Source organism: Caretta caretta, chromosome 11 (assembly GCF_965140235.1).
Source record: "Caretta caretta isolate rCarCar2 chromosome 11, rCarCar1.hap1, whole genome shotgun sequence".
In the NCBI taxonomy this organism is placed as follows: Eukaryota; Metazoa; Chordata; order Testudines; family Cheloniidae; genus Caretta; species Caretta caretta.
Genome location: NC_134216.1, coordinates 68,340,866 through 68,361,405, shown reverse-complemented (window position 1 = coordinate 68,361,405; position 20,540 = coordinate 68,340,866). Strand labels below are relative to the sequence as shown.

General features: G+C 43.1%; 1 protein-coding gene across 5 annotated transcripts in view; it reads right to left on the bottom strand.

Annotated features, from left to right (window-relative positions):
* VWC2L (von Willebrand factor C domain containing 2 like) overlaps positions 1-20,540 on the bottom strand; it is a 124,366-nt gene that overhangs the window by 56,177 nt on the left and 47,649 nt on the right. For 2 of the 5 annotated variants that reach the window (XM_048868914.2, XM_075118126.1), the window contains exon 4: positions 4,003-4,047. The exons of the other annotated variants lie outside the window; for them this stretch is intronic. In XM_048868914.2, coding sequence (XP_048724871.1) covers positions 4,003-4,047 — 45 coding nt within the window. The remainder of the gene's footprint in view (positions 1-4,002; positions 4,048-20,540) is intronic. 5 annotated transcript variants of the gene reach the window in all.

Here is a 20,540-nt window from a genome sequence, read left to right as displayed (position 1 = left end):
TTGGAGGAGGGATTTAGATTTATTAGGAACTGGGGAGCCTTTTGGGAAAGGAGGTGCCTATACAGGCAGGATGGGCTCCATCTAAACCAAAACACCCAGATTGCTGGCATATAAAACTAAAAAGGTTGTAAACTAAGGGCTGGGGGAAAGCTGACAGGTTCGGAGGAACACACGGTTCAGACAGAGGCATCCCGTAGGGGAGGATTTATTAAAGGGAATACTCTAGATCCTAGTAAAGAGGAGAGAATAGAACTTGATGAAGTACAGGTAGGAACAGAAAAGAAACTGAAATGGAAAAGAGTCCCATTCAATTACATCACATGAAGGCAGACAACTAAATACTGACTGATCTTTTAAGTGCTTGTATACAAATGCTAGATATCTAAATACTAAGGTGGGTGAACTAGAGTGCCTGGTATTAACTGAGCATATTGCTATAATAGGCATCACTCCACCAAGTTTCTCTGATGCTAATCAATGGGACACAGTAATACCAGGGTACAAAACACATAGGAATGACACAGTAGCTTGTGCTGGTGGGGGCGTGGCACTGTGTGTGAAAAGAAGCCGAGAGTCAAATAAAGTAAAACTCTTAAATGAATCAAGCTGTACAATAGAATCTCTATGGATAGAATTCCATGCTTGAACAATAAGCATATAGCAATAGGATGGTCACTGTGATAGTAAAATGTTCAGGGAGATGAGAGAGAAACAAGAGGAAAAAAACCCCAATAATAATGGGAGATTTCAACTATCCCTATATTATTATGCGTACAAAGGTAATACCAGGAGATACTAACTGAGATCAGGGCCCCATTCTGTATGTACACAGAACAAGAGACAGTCCCTTCTCTACACATAGAAAGGAAAACAGGGACTTACCCAAGATCAGTGACCGAAGTAGGAAGAGAACACAGGCCACTGGTCTGGAAGGCAGGAGGCCTATCTACTAGTCTCTCTCTCTACTCAGGTGCCCAGTCCCTTCCTCTCCCTGCCAACCACAGAATAACTTCCCCAGGCCAGCAGAACCCTCTCTGAACTATGGCAGCTCCTCAGAGGCGAAATGTGCAGCATCTATTCAAAATATGCTGCGTTCATATCAACGGCCTGTATTCGGCAGTTATTTAGGGTGGGGCAGAGGTGTAAAAAGCGACTAAATTTTAGGTTTAAAATCCACTAAACTGCATCAGTCTTAATGCTTCCAATTAAACCCCCCCTATGGCAGGGAGCAGGGTGTTGTGGTCGGTGTAAATCTCTGACGTGGTTGGCAAAATCTTTGCCAACCCATCTGCCACCACAAATGCTAGTCCTCAAAACTCCACAGCTTGTAAGCTGTGTGCGTTGTATGTAAATATTTTCAGCGTAGGCAGGTGAATCCTGCTTGCTAGCGTAAACAATAAATCCCCTCTTATAGACCCCGAGACGCAGACCTGATTGATTGCAGTCTTGCTCTTCACGTCTAGCTTCCACCAATAGAAGTCCCTGGTAGGAATGCAGACGTGCCATCTGGGATCCAAGAAAGTGAGAGCCTTTTGTGTTGAGAGTGGTATGGGTGAGAAAACTGGGAAGTGAAGCAAAGCTGAGCTGTTTGGCAAGCATCCCCGTGAGAAAGAGGATGCTTCTATCTCTCTGACAGCATGGATTAAATCATTACAAATCCTTCCAAGTTTTTTCCTCCAGAGTCTTTGCATTAGAATATTGAGGCAAGAACACGTCCTCCTGGATGAAAACCTTCCACTGTTGTGGGAAAGCCACCAATCAGGAGATGCAGTTGTTCCTCATCCAGCCAAACTAAGTCTTTGTTCCGTGAGTAGTGGTTTTTAAAAGACAAACAATGCTCTTGAACAGAGCTGGGTGAGATTTTTAGTCCAAAAGTTCTTTTCCAGCCAAAAAAAGGCAGACATGGGTGAACTGAACTATTTCACCAATTCACATCAATTTCAATAAATTGTTTCAATCCAAAAAAATCTAAAAAAAAAACCTAAAAAACCTGAATGTTTAAACATTTAATTTTGTGATTTTTGAAACGTTTCAACTTTTTAATTCAAAATGATATTTTTGTTTCAAAGTTACTTTAATTTTATTTTTAAATGGAAAAGAAAGCTTGAAATATAAAAAAATTTTGGTTCAAACAAAATGCTTAATTCAACCTAAAATGTACTTTTTTTTTTTTAAGATACACCAAAATTTTGAATAAATTTGTTTTTGGGTGAGCCCAAAATGATTTTTTTTAAATTTTGGGAATTTTCAGAGAACTTGAATGATGAGAGATTGACAGCCCTACAGGCTTGCACAGAGTTGGTTGAAAGTTTCTTACTGAAAGATTTTTTCTGCAAATAATAACAAAATAATGATAAAATTAAAATGTTTGCAAAAAATTTTCCATTTCTGTGGAAATGTCAAGATTTGTCAAAAAAAAAAAAAAAAATCCCCAAACTCCAAGACTGTTTCAAGCAACTGAAATTGTTGCTGTTTTGACAAGAACCCAAACAATTTTGAGGACTATATTTTTTTTGTTGAAGGAAGGAAGGAAAGGGAAGGAATAATTTCCCAACCACCTCAAGCCCCAATTCTCTCTTTATTCATGGAACAGGAAGAGCCCAGAAAAGTTTTGGAAGCCAAGTCAACATTTTCTGACTCGCTGGAAGCCCCATAGAAGCTCAATTTCTATGCCCATTCGATCCTTGGCCTCTCTGCTGAAAGTGCTAATAAAAGATGCTAACTAAAGACAAACATGATGATGGTTTTTGTTATGTGACCCCCTCTTCCCTAACAGCTGAGATTTCCAACATGTGTTGAATAGGCCATCACATAGTAATGGATTTTAGCTACTCCTAGTTTGGGTCACATTCATCCTACTGACCAGGGGGTGAAAGACTTAGCATCCCATTACCAATCTCCTGCCCCATCCAATCCATCACGAAGATTTAAGGCCTGCTACACCGTTGCCCCACACTTTGTGTGATCAGTGCAAGTTGGGGGGTCAAATGTCTGACTGTTTTATATCCATTTTATGCCCATGTACATGACCAGCAGGTGCAGAAGAGTGGGCAGTCAGGCCTTTAGTTTTATCTTTGTTATGTTCCTTTCTGGACACAACAAAATAGGCCTAATCTAAAGCTCACTGAAATCAGTAGAGATCTTTCCTTTGACTTCAAAGAGCTTTGAACTTTCCCTTGACTTCAGCGGGCCCAGTGTTCCAGGTGAGAAACTAATTGAGGATATTGGCGTAAGTGGAACTAAATAAATCTCCACAAACTAATCTTAAATTGTTTTCCATCTTCTCCAGCGAGGTTTTCTAGCTTTCATTTATTTTGCAGGGCAACTGAAGAAGCTGCTACATAAGAGTTACTATCTCTAAGTAAAAGAATTATTTGCAGTTTCCTTATCTATTTTAAATCCAAGTTGTTTACTCAAATTAAGGTGTAAATCATTAAGAGGAAGCTCAATCCAATTCCCATTCAAATCTAAGGGAGTCTTTCCATTGACTTAATCGGGAACTGGATCAGGGCCAACAAAGCAACATCGCAACCTTGTATTTGAGGACAGTTAACAAACGCAATGGTCCTGATTCTCATGTACTCTAAGGCCTCTTTGTACTACTCAGGCTGTGTAAAGGAGCTTTAAAATCATGGGATAAGAGGGAAGGTTCCGTCATGGATCAGTAGTTGGTTAAAAGATAGGAAATAAAGGGTAGGAATAAATGGTCAGTTTTCATAGTGGGGAGGAGTAAATAGCAGAGTCCCCCAAGGATCTATACTGGGAAAAGTGCTGTTCAATAAATGATCTGGAAAAGGGGGTAAACAGTGAGATGGCAAAGTTTGTACATTTGTATTAAGTCCAAAGCTGACTGTGAAGAGTCACAAAGGGATCTCACAAAATTGGGTCACTGGGAATAAAATGGCAGATGAAATGCAGTGTTGATAAATGGGTAAAGTAATGCCCTTTGAAAAGCAATCCCAACTGTATATACAAAATGATTGGGTTTAGATGAGTTGTTACCATTTAAAGATCTTGGAGTCATCGTGGATAGTTCTCTGAAAACATCTGCTCAATGTGCAGCAGCCATCAAAAAAAAAAAAAGAAAAAAAAAAGCAAACAGAATGTTAGGAATCATTAGTAAAGGGTAGATAAGCCAGTAAATATCATAATGCCATGATATAAATCCATAGTACTCCCACACCTTGAATACTGGGTGCAGCTCTGGCTGTCCCATCTCAAAAAGGTATATTAGAATTGGAGAAAGTACAGAGAAAGGCAACAAAATGATTAGGGACATGGAACAGTTTCCACATGAGGGGAGGTTAAAAATACCAGGATTATTCATCTTGGCCTATGTCTACACTAAAGAGCTTACAGTGGCACCAGTGAATATTCACACTCCTGAGCAACGTAAGTGGGAGTGTAGACACGGTCTCAGAAAAGAGAGGACTAAGGGTGGGGGAGGATATGACAGAAGTCTATAAAATTATGAATGGTGAGGAGAAAGTGAATCAGGAAGTGTGATTTACCCCTTCACATAACACAAGAACCAGAGGTCACCCGATGAAATTAATAGGCCACAGGTTTAAAACAAACAAAAGGAAGTACTTCTTCACATAACACACAGTCAACCTGTGGAACTCATTGCCAGGGGATGTTGTGAAGGCCAAAAGTATAACTGGGTTCAAAAAAAGAATTGGGTAAGTTTATGGAGGATATAAGTCAATGGCCATTAGCCAAGACTGTCAAGGACACAACCCCATGGCTTCAGGTGTCCCTAAACCTATGGCTGCCAGAAGGTGGGACTGGATGACAGGATGGATCATTTGATAAATGCCCTGCTCTGTTCATTCCTTCTGAAGCATCTGACACTGGCCAGTCAGAAGACAGGATACTGGGCTGGATGGACCATTGGTCTGACCCAGTATGGCCATATTTATGAGAATCAGGCTCAATAAGCCAAATTCTGCTCTCAGTTACACCAAAGCAACCCACAATGGAGCCAATGATCTGGTGCCTATATGTCTAGTATAAGAACAGCAAATTAATTAGAAGGTTCTGAGGCTGTAGATTCTATGCAGGGTGATGAGCCAAAGTCAGAAGCAGATGTCTATTAACCAAACTGCAAGGGTATTGCTTTCATTTTGCTAGAACACTGTTATTGTCTCAAATCTCATCTTCCCTATCTTTGTAATTATTAACACATACATGTATGAAGCCTAGCCCTGAATGGCATCAGTTTTCATTGGTTATTCCTCTGCTACGTGGCTTTCACAGAGATATTCTGATGAAGAAAAGTTTCTGAAACAGATGCTAGACCAAGGCACGTCAATGGTGATTTGCCAGGCAGCCTCAAGAGTCCACTGCATTTCAGGCTAATAAATATAGGGGATAAGCGTGCATTTCCTAAATGATGATCTGCCTTCCACTGACACAGATTGATTTAATCTTAGCTGCTTTGCATCAAACTTAGATTACCAATAGCTTGTTATCATTCTTAATCAAGCGCAGTAGTCCCCAAACAAATCAGGGACGGAAGGCATCCTAAGGGAATACACTGCATTACTCCTTTTTATTGATGGCACAGTTACTTAATTTGATGAGGAGACATAAATGCAGGCAGCACTAGATACCGAACCAGAAATGTTTTGGTACAAAGAAGATCTATAGATGCAATTTGAAAGCACTCTGCTTAGGAAGGATGGCTTCTACCAATGGAAATTTTGATTTGAGATGTGCACACAGAATACAGATTACTACTCCAAAAGGAAGTTAAATACAGGCTGCTGCTTTTAGCATTTAAAACAGATCAGCGGAAAATTGCATCTCCAAGTTCCTTTCCCCAGGCAATTCCTGAGCATCATATCTGAGGTAACATGGCAAAGGCATGCCATCCCTCCAAGCCCAAACGAAGCTGCTTGTGTATTCGGATGTTTCCCACAGGTGTATGACTGTATAATCATCTCCAGCATAGCTATCCCTCCAGATTGCTCAGTTCTAATTAGTGACCCTTATTATGTTCCTGATTGGTAGTAAATGCACTATTCTTGGTAACCATGCACTGGGGTTTCCATTTTTGGAAAAAAAAAATGGGTGAAGTCTTATGCAAACTAGAGTTGTGTGAACTCTGGAAACCTTCCTCTTCATTGCAGGGTGGCCTTTCACTCCAGGAGAACCTTTTCCCTACCAAGTAATGGCACCGACACAAGCTGCTCCATGGCTCCGCAGCACCACATATAACTCAAAAAGGGACATATTTGCCACCGTTTGCTAGCAAGGGTTATGGCGTTCTCCACCACTGCTGTAGAGAAAGGCAGGAAGAAAGTTGCCTATACATGCACGCTATGAATTAGGGCCACAATTCAGGAGAGCACTAAATCATGTGCTTAAATCCATCCCTGTCCAAGACAATATTTAAGCATATGCTTAATTTAAAGCATGTCCTTATGTTCAATCTTGAACAGGAATACTTTCCTGACTAGGGGGCTAAGGCTGTGCAAATTTGCGGAAACAGCTCAACAAAAAGGCCAGAGAAATCTCCTGCAAATTCGTTTTGCCCACGTTCGTGCCCCAAAATGTGTGCGTTTTTCTAAAATTTCACAAAAATGGTAATTCAGTCGCAAGAACATGCAAAACTGCAACATTTGGCCGTGGAAACAACCCCATTCAGAGCTGATGCTGATCTTTAAAGGAAGCGCAAGCAATTCTGACTTTAGTTGTGTTCTGTTTCAGTCTCACATTTTGAATTTCACTGCAATATTTTGCCCACCTTCACGACCAGCATTCCTTCTCTGTTATGAGCTGTAATGGGGCTTGAATCAGAGAGCTAATGGTGACAGCACGACCCTCTGAACTAGATTTGCTGGATCTCACAGATGAGTTTAAGGCCCAGCTTGGAGTTGTGTGATTTCCTTTGTTTTGTTCTGAGCACAAAGCAGGAATTCATGTCTGGGTCCTAAGAGACAATCCTCCAAGAAGCAGAGTACTCTCAACTCAGCTTCTTGGAGATACTCAGCTCCTTGTTGGATCAGGCCTCACATTCATATTATCCTCTTGACTGGTTATTGAGATTTAATTGATGTAAACGCACACATCCCTGCTTTACCCCGGTGTGACTCATCCACCCTGCTTGGCTCCGACAAGCCCCACAATAGGGTAGACAATTTTCAGCTTTAAACCAAGAAAAAAGATCTGATTTTTGTTTAATTGGAGCAAGACCAAATCTTGACCACAGACGTCCCATGGGCCACCAATGGGGATCCAACACCAGTTTTGGCCCTTAGTATTAGATATGGCTTGGCATGTCAGGCTCAAGCTCATGCGACTCCCACCAATGTCCAGGGGAATTGTATGGGCAAGGTTGGCCTCTTAATCAAACGGGTCCCGTAGGTCTCAACAAGCAAGTGGTTCATGGTGTTAATTTAACCTTTCACGACGAGGCAAACCTGAGAAAAATACAGTAATGGGCCTCCCATCCTCATTAGCTAGATGGCAGAGGTGCATGGTTTGAGAAGGCTGGGAGAATAAAAATGGACCCAAAGGCTATGTCTACACTGCAGCTGAGAGCGTGCGTCCCAGTACTGGTAGCCAGCCATGCGTTGGCACGGCTTGAGCAAGTGCACTAAAATTAGCGGGACAGCCACAGCGGCATGGGCAAGCCAGTTGAGAACAAACCCGCCCGGACCCCAGGCTACTAGCCCAAGCCACCATCCGTGTTACCCTGCTACTTTTAGCATGCTGGGCCAAGCAGACCTAGCGCATCTTCTAGTCAGGCTGGGAAGCACTGCAGCGCACGGATACCCACAGTGTTCTTGGGCTGGGTAGTGCAGCCTGCCACCAGCTCTGGAAGAGGCAGGCGCGGCTGTGTTAGGGCTAAAGTTGCTTGGATTTTTAGACAGCGTGGTCCCGCCTCATTCCTTCATATATCCCTGATGCTGCAAATATATTTACTCTGTGACGACAGTTTTCTGCATTGCCTTTGGGCCTGACCCAGCTCTAGGATGACCAGATGTCCTGATTTTATCGGGACAGTCCCGATATTTGGGGCTTTGGGTTATATAGGTGCCCCCCATCCCCTGTCCCGATTTTTCATACTTACCTACCCAGCTCCCAGTGGAGAGACTCTCAGCCGCTTCTGTGGGAGCCAATCAGGCTCATGGTTATTCATTGGAAACTTTATCGGGGGGGGGGGGGGGAGAAGAGGTTTCCTCTCCACAATTCAGTTCCTAATCGAGTTTGAGTCCACAGTGAAGTCACCTTGGTGTTATCGATACAATTGTATTGATAATATCACACCATGCTGTCATGGTAATGATTGTGCTGTCAGCAATACTGCATCATGACTTCCTGGTAGGATGGGTGGCAAAACGCACCACCAAAATCATCACTGGGGAAAAAAACCCCAACATTTACTGTGCCACGGGAATAAAATTTACCATGGCATCTCTGGAGTTCCCTCTCCTCAGAGCAGGAAACACTGCAGTGCAGTAAAGCCTCTCTAAGAAGCGAGTGCAATTGTTCTGATTTTCACATTTGCTCCTGCTTCTCCAGCCAGAGCTGGAAGAAACTGCAGAAGCAGAACATTCAGAAGAGCTGTGATGTTGGACCCCACAGGACCCGTCTGATTCTGCTGAGTTGCTGTTGCTTTGTTATAACTCCACTCCGGAGACTCCAGCCGTCTCATTATGGGGAGGAAGAGGAGAAATGATAATAAACTATCAAAAAACCAGAACACAGGGAATGAATCTTTTTAACAGTCAAAGACCACTGCAGATTATGCAGTACAATTAAACTGATCTGGCCATATCAAAGAAGACATAGCTACCCCGACTGGTGCATTTCACACGCTCTGGTTAAGAGCACATGCCTGAAATAACAATGTTGCTGGAGTTTGGGAGCACTTAGAGCTGAAGTGAATATTTGCACTGAATGAATTTTTCAGTGAAGTTAGCTTCTTTTTCTTCTAGGGCCTGATCCAAAGTCCACTGAAAGCCATGAAAAGATTCACACTCGCTTAAGTGGGTTTTGGATGAGGCAAAGTATTTGCAAACAAACTGATTGCAATGAGTTTGTAAAGCAGAGGTGATGGCTGCCCTACATCTGCCCACTGTGTACAACCAAGGTGCAGAGTGTCTGTCACAGGAACGACATGAGGGGCCGGTCTGGCTTTACAAAAGCAATAACCATAGGTGCTCCTCCTTCTTTCTTCCTCCTTCCCCAAGCTTGCAAAGGATGTGCACAAAACATTCCAAACACAAACACCTGGGGCTAGATCCCCAATGGGATTTAGGTGCCTAGCTGCCACTTTAGGTACCCAATCCAAAGTTTAGATCCTCAAAATCCCTTCTCTGCTGCTGCCTAAATTCCCTAGACACCTAAGTACATATGCAAAGTGAGCATATGCAAAGCCCCCTAAGCTGCTTGGTGCCTCAGGCCTGGTAGGATCCACAAACAAAGCACCCCCCCACCTAACTTGCCTGCAGGACCCAATCTGGTAGACTCCCAGAGACTGGCTGCCTCACACAAAACCCAGCTGAGGAGGAGAGTGGGGATTTGAACCCAGGTTTCCCACACCCTGGCTGAAGGCTCGAGCCACCGAGATATAGTCGCAGGGGGAAGACCACAAAATCACCATCATGGGCTCGTTTGGCAAGAAAGAGCTGATCTGGTTTAAGCATTTAACTCCAGGAGAACATTCACAGCTGGGAGTCCCAAGCAGAGGGAAGCATCTCCCCGCATCTCAGGGTTAGGTACCTAAGTCCTTTTGAGGGGCAGGGAGATGCTTAAGCCACATCCCTCTCCTCAGCTTTTCCTATGGCTAGTTTAGGCAACTCCAGCTCAGGATGCTGGCTTCTGTGAATCCCATTTTTAGGCGCCTAAACTTTTCATTGGATTGGAGCTTGAGCACCTAACTCTGGGCTGTGGATTCCACTAAACAGCAGCGTGCCTAAATCCTAGGCACTGCACCACTGAGTAAGCCCCCTTCGTGGATCTAGCCCCCAAAATCAAAATTCGGGTTTACCAGCCAGGGGTTTCAGCCTGCAGTCCTCCAATGACCAGCCCCAGCATTCAGGTTCAGACTACCTGCAGCTTCCAGCATTTAAACTCAGGAGAGCTGTTTTTATCTGGTTCTTCTCCTGTCTGGATTGGCCCCAGACTCTGCCTTCCTTAATAAGCCTCACTTGGCCTTTCAGGATTAAACCTGGGCTATTAGTCCCTGTGTTTTCTGGGATAATTGTTCCAGCAATCCAACTGATTCCCAGGTGCCAGCACTCTCTGGGCTCAGTTGACTCCCAAAAGAAAGCAGGACAGGAGCTAGAGCAGAAAAATGGTTAAGAAAAAATAGACACAAAACCAAGGGGCAGGGGGAGATAGGACAATCTTTCATATTCACTCATCTGTACTCATGCAACATAAGAATTTGGGGTCTAGATCCACAATGGGATTTAGGTGCCTATCTGCTACCTCAGGTGCCTAAGTCCAAAAATTAGATCCTCAAAACTCCTGATCAGCTTCTGCCTAACCCTGTAGGTGCCAAAATTCCCTAAGTACCCAAGTTTCCCACGGTAAAGTCCCCTACCTGCCTAACTTTCTGCCGCTGGCCACGTGTAAAACTGCCAAAATCCTGACATAGGGAAGCTGCTCAGTGCCTACACCCTCACAGGATCTTCACACACCTGCCTCATCTGTAGGGTCTAATCTGGTAGGGTCTCACAGTCTGCTTTAGAGTACTCCTGTTGGATTGGGGCCCACAAAACATACCTGAGGAGGAGCCCCCCCTACAGCTCAGGCCTTAGAACACTTACCTGGGATGCAGGAGATTTGCACCAGGCCTTGAACTTGGGGATCTCCCCCTGCCCAGGTGAGTGCGCGAATCACTGAGCTATTGGGGAGTTATCACCACTTTGCCTTCTCCTCCTGCTTGTTTTTTTTTCAACAACGGGTCAGTTCCCAGCTGTGAATTCTGAGTGTAGACAGGCACCTTCCTCCAGCCCAGAGTTAGATGTTTAACCCCCTTTGGGAGGTGGGGCCTAATTCCCACCCCTCTCCTCAGCATGTTTTATTGGCTAGCTCAGGCAGCTCCCTGCTCAGCATGCTGGCTATTGCAAAGTCACTGTGCTCTCTCCAGGCTTTGTAAAGGGAGCCTGGGGCCTACCTTGGGGCCAAGGATTCCACGGGGCAGCAGGGTACCTACGTGGGGCATTGCATTGAAGCCCTGAGTTCCTTTCAGGGATCTGGCCCTTGTGAACTATAGAGACGTTTCTGAAAAGGAGGAAGAACCCTCCCCTGGTGTACATAATCCCCCAAAGCCCCAGACCATCCTCTCACGCTTTCTCACCTCTCACTGGGATCGTGAGGGTTAATTAGGGTTTTCACACTCAGATCCTCAGGTGAAAGGTGCTAGATAAGTGAAGAGCAGTATTAATAGAATAGCAACACTACACAGGCTGTAAAATCTTCGGGGAAGGGGCTGTCTTTTTGTTCTGTTTGTACAGCGCCAAGCAGAGTGGGCTCCTGGTCCTAAGCATTACTTCAATACAAATAAATAAAAACATATTCATATTCCCTTACTTAAGTTGCATACTTCTAGTGGCTGAGCAATGCATTTCACTTAATCAAATGGCATTACAGTGCTGAGCTCTAACTACTCACATCAAAGCTGTGGGAGATCAAGGCCCAGATGTGCAAAGGTACAGAGGCACTGAACTCCCACTAGTTAAAATGGAATGTAGATAATTCATTACCTTTGACAATCTGGACGATGGGAGTAAGGCACCTAAATACCTTTGAAGATCTGGGCCCAAGTGCCCAGCGCTTCTCAGGATCAGGCCCCAAATGGGAGATGAATCAATCTATTGTTTTTATATAAAATGCAGGCTGACATCTCCAAAGTCCCCTAGGGGATTTGCATACCAACTTCCTATTCATTTTAATGGGAACAGGGTGCTCAAATACCGTAGACAGCTTTAAAATGTTAATCTTTATTAAGAAATATACAAGTAGCCAAGATACTTCCATTTGAAAAGCAGCTAATTTGCATGTAGGTCAGCAGCATTACTTTTAAAATCAGATTGTTACTATGCCCACTTAAAAGATATATTTACAAGGCAAACCATCACTCTCACATACCATACAGCTGTCTATTGGTTAAACCACGTGTATTTCAAAATGTGCCTGGATACATAAGTAAGAAGATGTAATAAGATACCTTTGCAGATGGCACGACATTTTAGGTGAAGAATATTCATTTTAAGAATTATTGATAGATTTTAGCTGCAGGCAATAAAAGCTACTTCTGGGCCATTACAACCTTGAAGATAAATAATACGCTTTAAAAAACTTGTCTAAATAGCTCTAGCCTCAAATTAATTCTAATAGCACGGACGGTGCTGATCAAATACGGCAGAGATTTTCTTTTCTTTTTGACTTCATGTAAAGTAAACTAATTAGAAATAAACTAATAAAGTTAACAGTAACAATACAAAGTGAGGCAAAATGAACAACATGTAAGAGTAACATTTACAGCCAAAGAAAGGAAATATAAATAAAAAGATTAAACTCTTGGTTCTACTCCTTCAAACACATATACATGTGTGGAATCCTGATTTATGCAAGTATTCCCATTAGTGTCGATGGAATTGCATGTGAGTAAGGATTACTTGTCTGAGTAATATTATGCCAGATAAGGCCATATATCCTTAATATACAACACTGTGTCAATTTATTATTATTCATTATGGACCAGATTCTGCTACCCTTTGTCATTCTGGATAGACTCATAGACCTGAAGGGCTGGAAGGAATCTCAAGAGGTCTTCTAGTTCAGTCCTCTGCACTCAAGACAAGACTAAGTATTATCTAGACCATCCCTGACAGGTGTTTATCTAACCTGCTTGTGAAAAGCTACACAATCTCCCTAAAAAGAAAAGGAGTTCTTGTGGCACCTTAGAGACTAACAAATTTATTTGAGCATAAGCTTTCGTGAGCTACAGCTCACTTCATCGGCAATTTGTTTGAGTGTTTAACTACCCCGATATGTAGTTTTTCCTGAAGTCCAACCTAAACCACCCTTGCTGCAATTTAAGCCTATTGCTTCTTGTCCTAGCCTCAGAGGTTGACAAGAATAATTTTTCCTCCTCCTCTTCGTAACAACCTTTTATGTACTTAAAAACTGTTATCATGTCCCCTCTCAGTTGTCTCTTCTCCAGACTAAACAACCCCTTTTTTTTTTTTTCAATTTTTCCTCATAGGTCATGTTTTCCAGACCTTTAATCATTTTTCTTGCTCTCCTGGGGATTTTCTCCAATTTGTCCACATCTTTCCTGAGATGTGGTGCCCAGAACTGGACACAATATTCCAGTTGATGCCTTACCGGTGCAGAGTAGAGTAGAAGAATTACTATTCGTGTCATGCTTACAACAGTCCTACTAATCCATCCCAGAATGAGTTTGCTTTTTTTGCAACAGTGTTACACTGTTGACTCATATTTAGCTTTCAGTGGCATTCCTTGCACAGCAAGCAGGGCCGGCTCTGCAGTTTTTGCCACTCCAAGCAGTGAAAAAAACGGCCGCTGCAGATGGCAAAAGGGAGAAGCTGCCACGTATTTGCCTCTGCGGCCGGCGGGACAGAGGAGTTGCTGCCGAATTGCCACCGCGGTTCGAGGACCTGCCGCCCCTTTCTAACTGCCGCCCCAAGCACCTGCTAGGAACGCTGGTGCCTGGAGCCGGCCCTGACAGCAAGGCGCTACTCAGAATGAATAAAGGGAACAGAATCTGGCCCAGTTTTATAATGCCTCATATCAGTGTTGATGTCCCTTTGGTGGTTATATACCAGACCCCCAGCTGTGGTCAGATCCCCAGCTTGTATAAATTGTCAGCTAAAGAGAAAGCTAAAAAAGTGATGTCTTAAACAGAGAACTCGGGGCTCATTTATTACACCAAAGTCAAAACACCACCAGCTGAGGATCTGTCCCTGGGTTTCTAATATTGCTGTTTTAAATGAAGTCCAAAAAGACAATCGTTCACATGTATAATAGCTGATTCACCGAGTTGTCTGCTGGGGTTTTTATACCATGCTCATTATTGTGGTATTAATTCACCCTAATATAGCAGCACTAAGGCTCTTGGAAACCATTCACTGCTATTACAAGGCAGGGCCTGCCATTCTTATACAAATGTAGCTCTGACGGAAGTCAATAGCTGTTCCATGTCTGTAAAAATACAAGGTGAAAACCTCACCCACTGAAGTCAATGGCAAATTCCCACTGGTTTCAAGAGGGGGTGGGATTTTACTTGCAAGAGCAATATTACCCATAAAGCAGCAGGTTAATAACAGAATTAAAGCACTAACTCTGAATTTTCTGGTTCTTTCCAGTTTTAGCCAACTCCTGAGCATCATAGTAATGCATTAGTTGAAAATTTAATGATTTTAATGTCTGTTTTAACACTTTTATATCTTTTAACAAAATAATTATAAATTCAGTAGAAGAATTAAAGCTGTGTTTCCTCCTTTAAATGCAATCATAGATGATGTATGTAAGAGTATTGGCTGCAAGTCAAGTCAGCAGAAAGCCAAAATTGAATCTAACTCCACCGCTACAGCTATGTATGATGGCTTTTGCAATTTTTTTATATTGGTTATAAATGAGGCGGAAACTGTGATTATGCCAATTTTGGAACAACACAGTTCTTCTAAAACACCAAAAATAAATAAAATTAATTTTAAAAACCAGCGCCACCAGCAGAATTCAGACATATTTATGTGAGCGAACGCTGCATTCCACTGAGTATACCAAAGGAACCCATGCAAACCTTACTTGTTAATGGAACTACAGCTATTTAACATACTATCGCTATATGAAGGAGCACTGGTACAAAAGTCAGCGTAGTGATTGATTATCGGTAAAATGTGAACAGTAAGTAATTGCCCATAAAGCGTGCAGATCTACGCGAAGGAATGAAAGAGCCCCCTTTCCATTTGGAACCCTAAACACAAGAATGATAAGTAGAGTTGGGTGAAAATTTTCTGCACAGAACTTTTTGCCATTGGAACATGCCAATTCGTTGAAATCAAAACGTGTCAGTTGTGATAAAATATTGTTAAAGAAAAGAAAAGAAATTAACCGTTTGGATAAGCTGAATGGAGCATACCATTTAAGCCCTATGGGAGCATTTCAATTTTTCCTTTCAAAATGACTTTTCATTTGAAAATGTGTTTTAGCTTACATTATAAATTACACCATAATATTGCATTAAAAAGTTGGAATTGAAACAAAATGTTTCAGTTGACCCCAAACTCAATTTTTTCAAAACTTTTGCTTCATGGGAAATTTTAGAAATTCTCCGGTTTCATTTTTCAGTTTGGAATGAAAACACATTTTTTGGAAATGTGGCAATTCCCACATAGCTCTAATGATAAGTGTTGCTGTGCGCAAAACCCACAGTCTAGGAAAGCCGGTCCACAAATCTAGACGGGGCAAGGTCTGAGTGATATGTAAATTTAACTGCAAACTGCAATTTAACTCCTTTCTCCACGGTCTTTCAATGCATGCATTTGCAGCCCTGCTCCCCCAGAGAGCCCTGTTGGTGTCAATGCAACTCGTGCGCAGAGGTCTGCTCACACACATCACTTTGCAGAATTGGGGCCTTAGTGTCTGAGTCAAAGCCCACTGAAGTTAGTGGAAAGACGCCCACTGATGGGCTTTGAATGGGGCCTAAATAAAGCAAATTCCCTCCTACCTCTGCAGGTCTCCCAGGACAGTAGACTCTCACTGAGTTGCACTAATGACTGGGGCTCAGATCCTCAGAGATGTTTAGCTGCCTAACGCACATTGATTTTAGTAAAATAAATGGGAGTTAGGTGCCTAAGTGTGTTTGAGGAGACCTGTTATAAATGACTGACTGTGGAGAAGTAGCAAGGAAGTGAATAAACAGAACGAAAGAAATGTACTTTCTTAATTTAGGTTGGGACTCTAAATTTCTGACAGCGATGCCCTAGGAGGGAAAACAAATTCAAGGAAATGAATACATAATAATCCTTCTACTATGAGAAGTACATGGATTTCCTTAATATTTACATTCTTCAGAATATGCATCACTATGTTAATTAAAATGTTAGACAGTCCAGAGTTTTAGGGCAATTCTTAGAGATGAGGCACTCCAGATCCAAACGTCTACCGAACTCTGGAAAAGTTCTGCTCCGCATCTGAATCTATCTGCAACATTTCGCAGCTGGGCGCTTCTCTCGTCAGTATGGATAGCGGGAGCTTGGGGATCACACAATAACATGTACTGCATGGGAATGCAAAAGAGCACAATGTGTGCTGATTAACACATGTCTTCTGTAGTGCAGGCCACTTCAGAGAAACACACACTAGCTTGAAATGAATGAGTGCCACTCTTTACTCTGCCTGCCTATCACCTGTCATTCAGCTGGCTCCCTGAGCTCTGACCACTCTAGAATTGACTCATTTCCACTGTGGAATGAGAGGGAGGCAGGATGCTGTGAGCCAATGCAGAAGTCTGCACCTCTTGTGCAATTTGGAGAGACAGAAGGGTCAGGCCAGGAATGATGATGCCCTGGCTACCCTGTCCAAGAGGCCAAACATGTCATGGAAGGGTGCACATGGGCTGATGATACTAACACAGTCGGGTTGCAACAGTGGCCTGGATGTGGCACTTTGTGGTCTGAAGGTGGAAGAACCCACACGCCACAACCACAACAGGACTTCCCCCCCCCATAACCCCCCCGCTCCCTGTGCCAAGTCTTTTTAGTCAGGCTGGTGGTGGGTTTTGCTCCAAGGTCCTGAGCCAAAGCCCTTGGAGATCAGTGGAAAGACGCCTATTGATGTCAATGGGACGCAAATGGTCGGGTACCCCAAGTGAATAGGTTCAGGGTCTATTTTGCCTCAGGCTGGTGAATGTAGCGAACAGACTTCAGTAAGAATGCAACTCATTTTTTCCACCACAAGGCCTTGTCATTTAAATGCAATTAATGAGATTTATGACCTTCGTAGATTGCTGGATTGCAATGCCGCGCAGCGAGTCAGGTTGCTGATCAAATAAACTGAGCATATGCCACTTTCTGGGGGAAGTCGCTGCATTGAATTAAATCACCAACTGGGAACTGGGCACACTGCTGTGTGCCAGTCCTTTCAGGCACCACGACAGTGCAAAAGGGCTGATTTGTCCATGTGAAGGCAACGGATCCCATTCTGAGCTGGTGGGGTTTTATACCCGGTTTGCATTGTAATGAATGATTACCCAAGTTGCAATGCAGTGGAGAATCAGGCTCCCCTTATGATGTTTCTTTTATAGATTTCAAATTATTATTAGAATCCTTCAAGATCTTTTTCTCGCTTGAGAAATTATTCTTGGCTCAACCACATTAACCAACTCAAATCTTTTTGTGCCATTCATACGGCCTCCATTACTTCAGTTTCAGAGCACCTTTAACCGCACTGCACTCCTGTGAGGCAGGGCAGTGCTATTATCCCCATTGTACAGATGGGGAACTGAGGCACAGAGAGACCAAGGCCCAGATCCTCAAAGTTATTTAGGCACCTAATGTACATTGAACTCAATGGCATTTAGGTGTCTAAATACCTTTGAGGATCTGGGACTATGTGACTTGCCTAAGGAAATCTTTTGCAGAGCAGGGAATTGAAACCAATTCTTCTGCATCTAAGGACAGCGCCCCAGTCACTGGACCAGCTTGATATTTAGCCAAACTTTTGATGCTTTGTCAGTGGTGAGGAATGAAGTATCACGAAGCCAGATTGTGGCTGTGCAGGGAAGTAAGGGGGTAAACATGTCCCCTTGTTTCTTTGGACTTCCTACCCAAACCACGGGCAGTGGTGCAAAAGCCCCTGGTGGGTGAAAGGTGTAATTGCAGCACCTCTGCAGAAGAAGCTATTATTTTGCAGGGGAAAAAAATCTGTGCGGGACATGAATTCTGCTCTTGTGTTTCTTTTGTTAAAAAAGTGTGTGTGGGGGGGGGCATGGCCCCGTGGCCCCCATGGTTCTGGTGCCAATGTGTAGTGGGCCTTCCATGGGCCCACTACATTGCCCACTCTGCATAGGTGGGGGGGACGGGACTCCAAAAATGGCCTTGGCTTCCCCGCCCCAATGTGCAGTTCAGTACGGATGCACCAGTATGTACACTGCCCTAGGTACTGGCCCGGGGTGTGAGGTGGGAACAATCTGCATCTTGGGCTGCTCCTGCAACATCGAGATACCCCTTGCACAGGGCTTGTGGTAAAGCCCCTAGTGACTCCATCGCTATTCTGAAATGACCATGCCATTGCAAACAACAATATCCACTCAAGCTGTGAGGAGTTTCACTCCCCTTATAACAAATTATCTTGTGTTTCTTAGATACTAAGTTAGTGCTTTAACAAAATGGTTAAAAAAAAGTGTCAATTTAAAAGATTGATGTTTCCTATTATATTTTTTCAATGCCAATTAATTACTTAATTCATTAGCAGTGGAACACAAGAATAGGCATTGAAAAGCCTGTGCTTTGTGTAGATGCCTTTAATTATGGCTAATTAAATACTGTGGAAGGACCTGATTATACCTCTGAGCATTTCCTAAGCTGGAGAAAGAAACAGGGTCTTGTAGTCTTGAATGCATGTAACAAAAGCAGAACTCAACAACTACATGGCTGTAAAAAGAAAGAAGAGTACACATTATCGAGAAACACTGGGGGAAGCATTCCATCCTCAGTACGTGGCTGCCTGCCCCATGGAGAATTATAGATGTTACCACTGTTTGTTTTGGATATTAGTAGAATCTGGAGTAAACTCGAGTAGGAAGCAGTGCATGCAGCCGCTGAAAAGGAACAGCAGTGCCAGTGAGTAAACACAGTCTCAAGGCAAATTGATGTAATGCTCACTAAAGTGAGGAGCAGATTTCCAGATGGCCATTGTACATATGGTTACGGCGGCTGCTCTCGCCAAAACTGCAAAAAAGAGCAGAACACTTTCCAAATGAAATCAGCATTGACCTTGGAAGATGAAAACGTACCAGCCCCAGAAGTTGGGCTGGTTATTTGGTTTCTTTTCTTTTTGCTTCTTCTCTTTATTCCTCACCAGTGATTGCACCAAAGATCAGAATCCAAAGAGTTGTAACCTAAACCATCTCTGCCGCCATCTGAACCAGTGAAACATTTCTTTTGAAAGACATGTCGTGCTATCACTTTAAGGAAAGCCTTCCTCGAGATCTTGCAGTTGGCCATGCTGGCAAGCAGACTTATTTTTGGAACCCAACGTGCTGGCTGAAACAGCGTGGTGGTGGTGATGGTGATGGTCGTCGTCGTGGTGGGGGAATAACAATTAAACAAAGTCTCTTCCTACTAGGACACCACAGCCATAGAGCCTCCTCTATATACTGTATTTCATTTTCAGTTCTTATTTATGCCAAGAGTGATTCTTCTCTGTGGTCATGTCACTCTTTTGCTGGTAACAAGCCCTTTTGAACGCTATTTTGTTCTGCCTTAATTAAAAGGATCTGACTAGAGCTGGGTGATAAAACTGTGCCATGGGCTTTTATTTGCTATTGGCCACTCTTGCCTAGCCGGTTGGAAGCGGACTTTTGCTGCTGGGCAGCCTGATTGAACTTCTTAATAAATGGCAGGTTCTCAAAGTGTCAGCTACATATGTTACAGAACGGGATTGTTAACCACTGTATCACAAGTGAGCAATCAGGCAGCGAGACTAAATACTTCTGTGGAGTGTTGTCTATCCCTGCCGGGCTGTGCAATTCATTCTAATGATCATGGGGGCTATACTGGACTAGCTTCAATGTCAAGCTTTCTAATCTAGAATCTCATTTTGCCATCTTCCTCCTTGTGACATGAAACTGTCACCTACGCTGATGAGCAAACACCTTATGCTTTATAAAATCCTTTCTCGGCAGTTAAATGCTAATCTTTTAGCTGGAAATACACTCAAACAAAGAGTCCAATGGCATCTTCTGAGTTGCATAGAGCCATTGTCAGAGGGCTGTATGCCAGTGAGATTCTATCAAAAGCTCTAATAAGAATTAAAACATGGTCCACAATAGAAGACACACTTTACTACATTTAAAAGCTAAAGTATTAATGGCAAGGTCACTCCTATTGATGATGCAGATATTTTTTGTTTTGTTTTGTTTTGTTTTTTCTGCCCCAAAAAACTCTCCAGCAGAATGTGCGACATAAATCCTCAATTGCTCTTGCAGTTTTAATCTGGGGAAAGTATGAAAACCAGGGACTTCTGGGTGAAATGCACAACTGCAAAATATGACATGTTGGACAAGGATTGATATGGCTTGGGAACATGAAGCCTAGGGTCATTCATCAAGTCCAAGGAGCTCATGTTGCAAGAAGCTGCCTACAAAGGATAAGGGGCCAGATATATTGTAGCCTTACCCGTTATGGATCCATTTATATATGTGCAAAATGGAACCTTTCTGATTTGGTAACATTCTCCACCCACTCTGCACAATCTCCATGGCCAGTGTAAATGACCGGACAAGGTGCAGCCCCTGAGTGAATGGGGCCCCAGATGGAACTCAATGT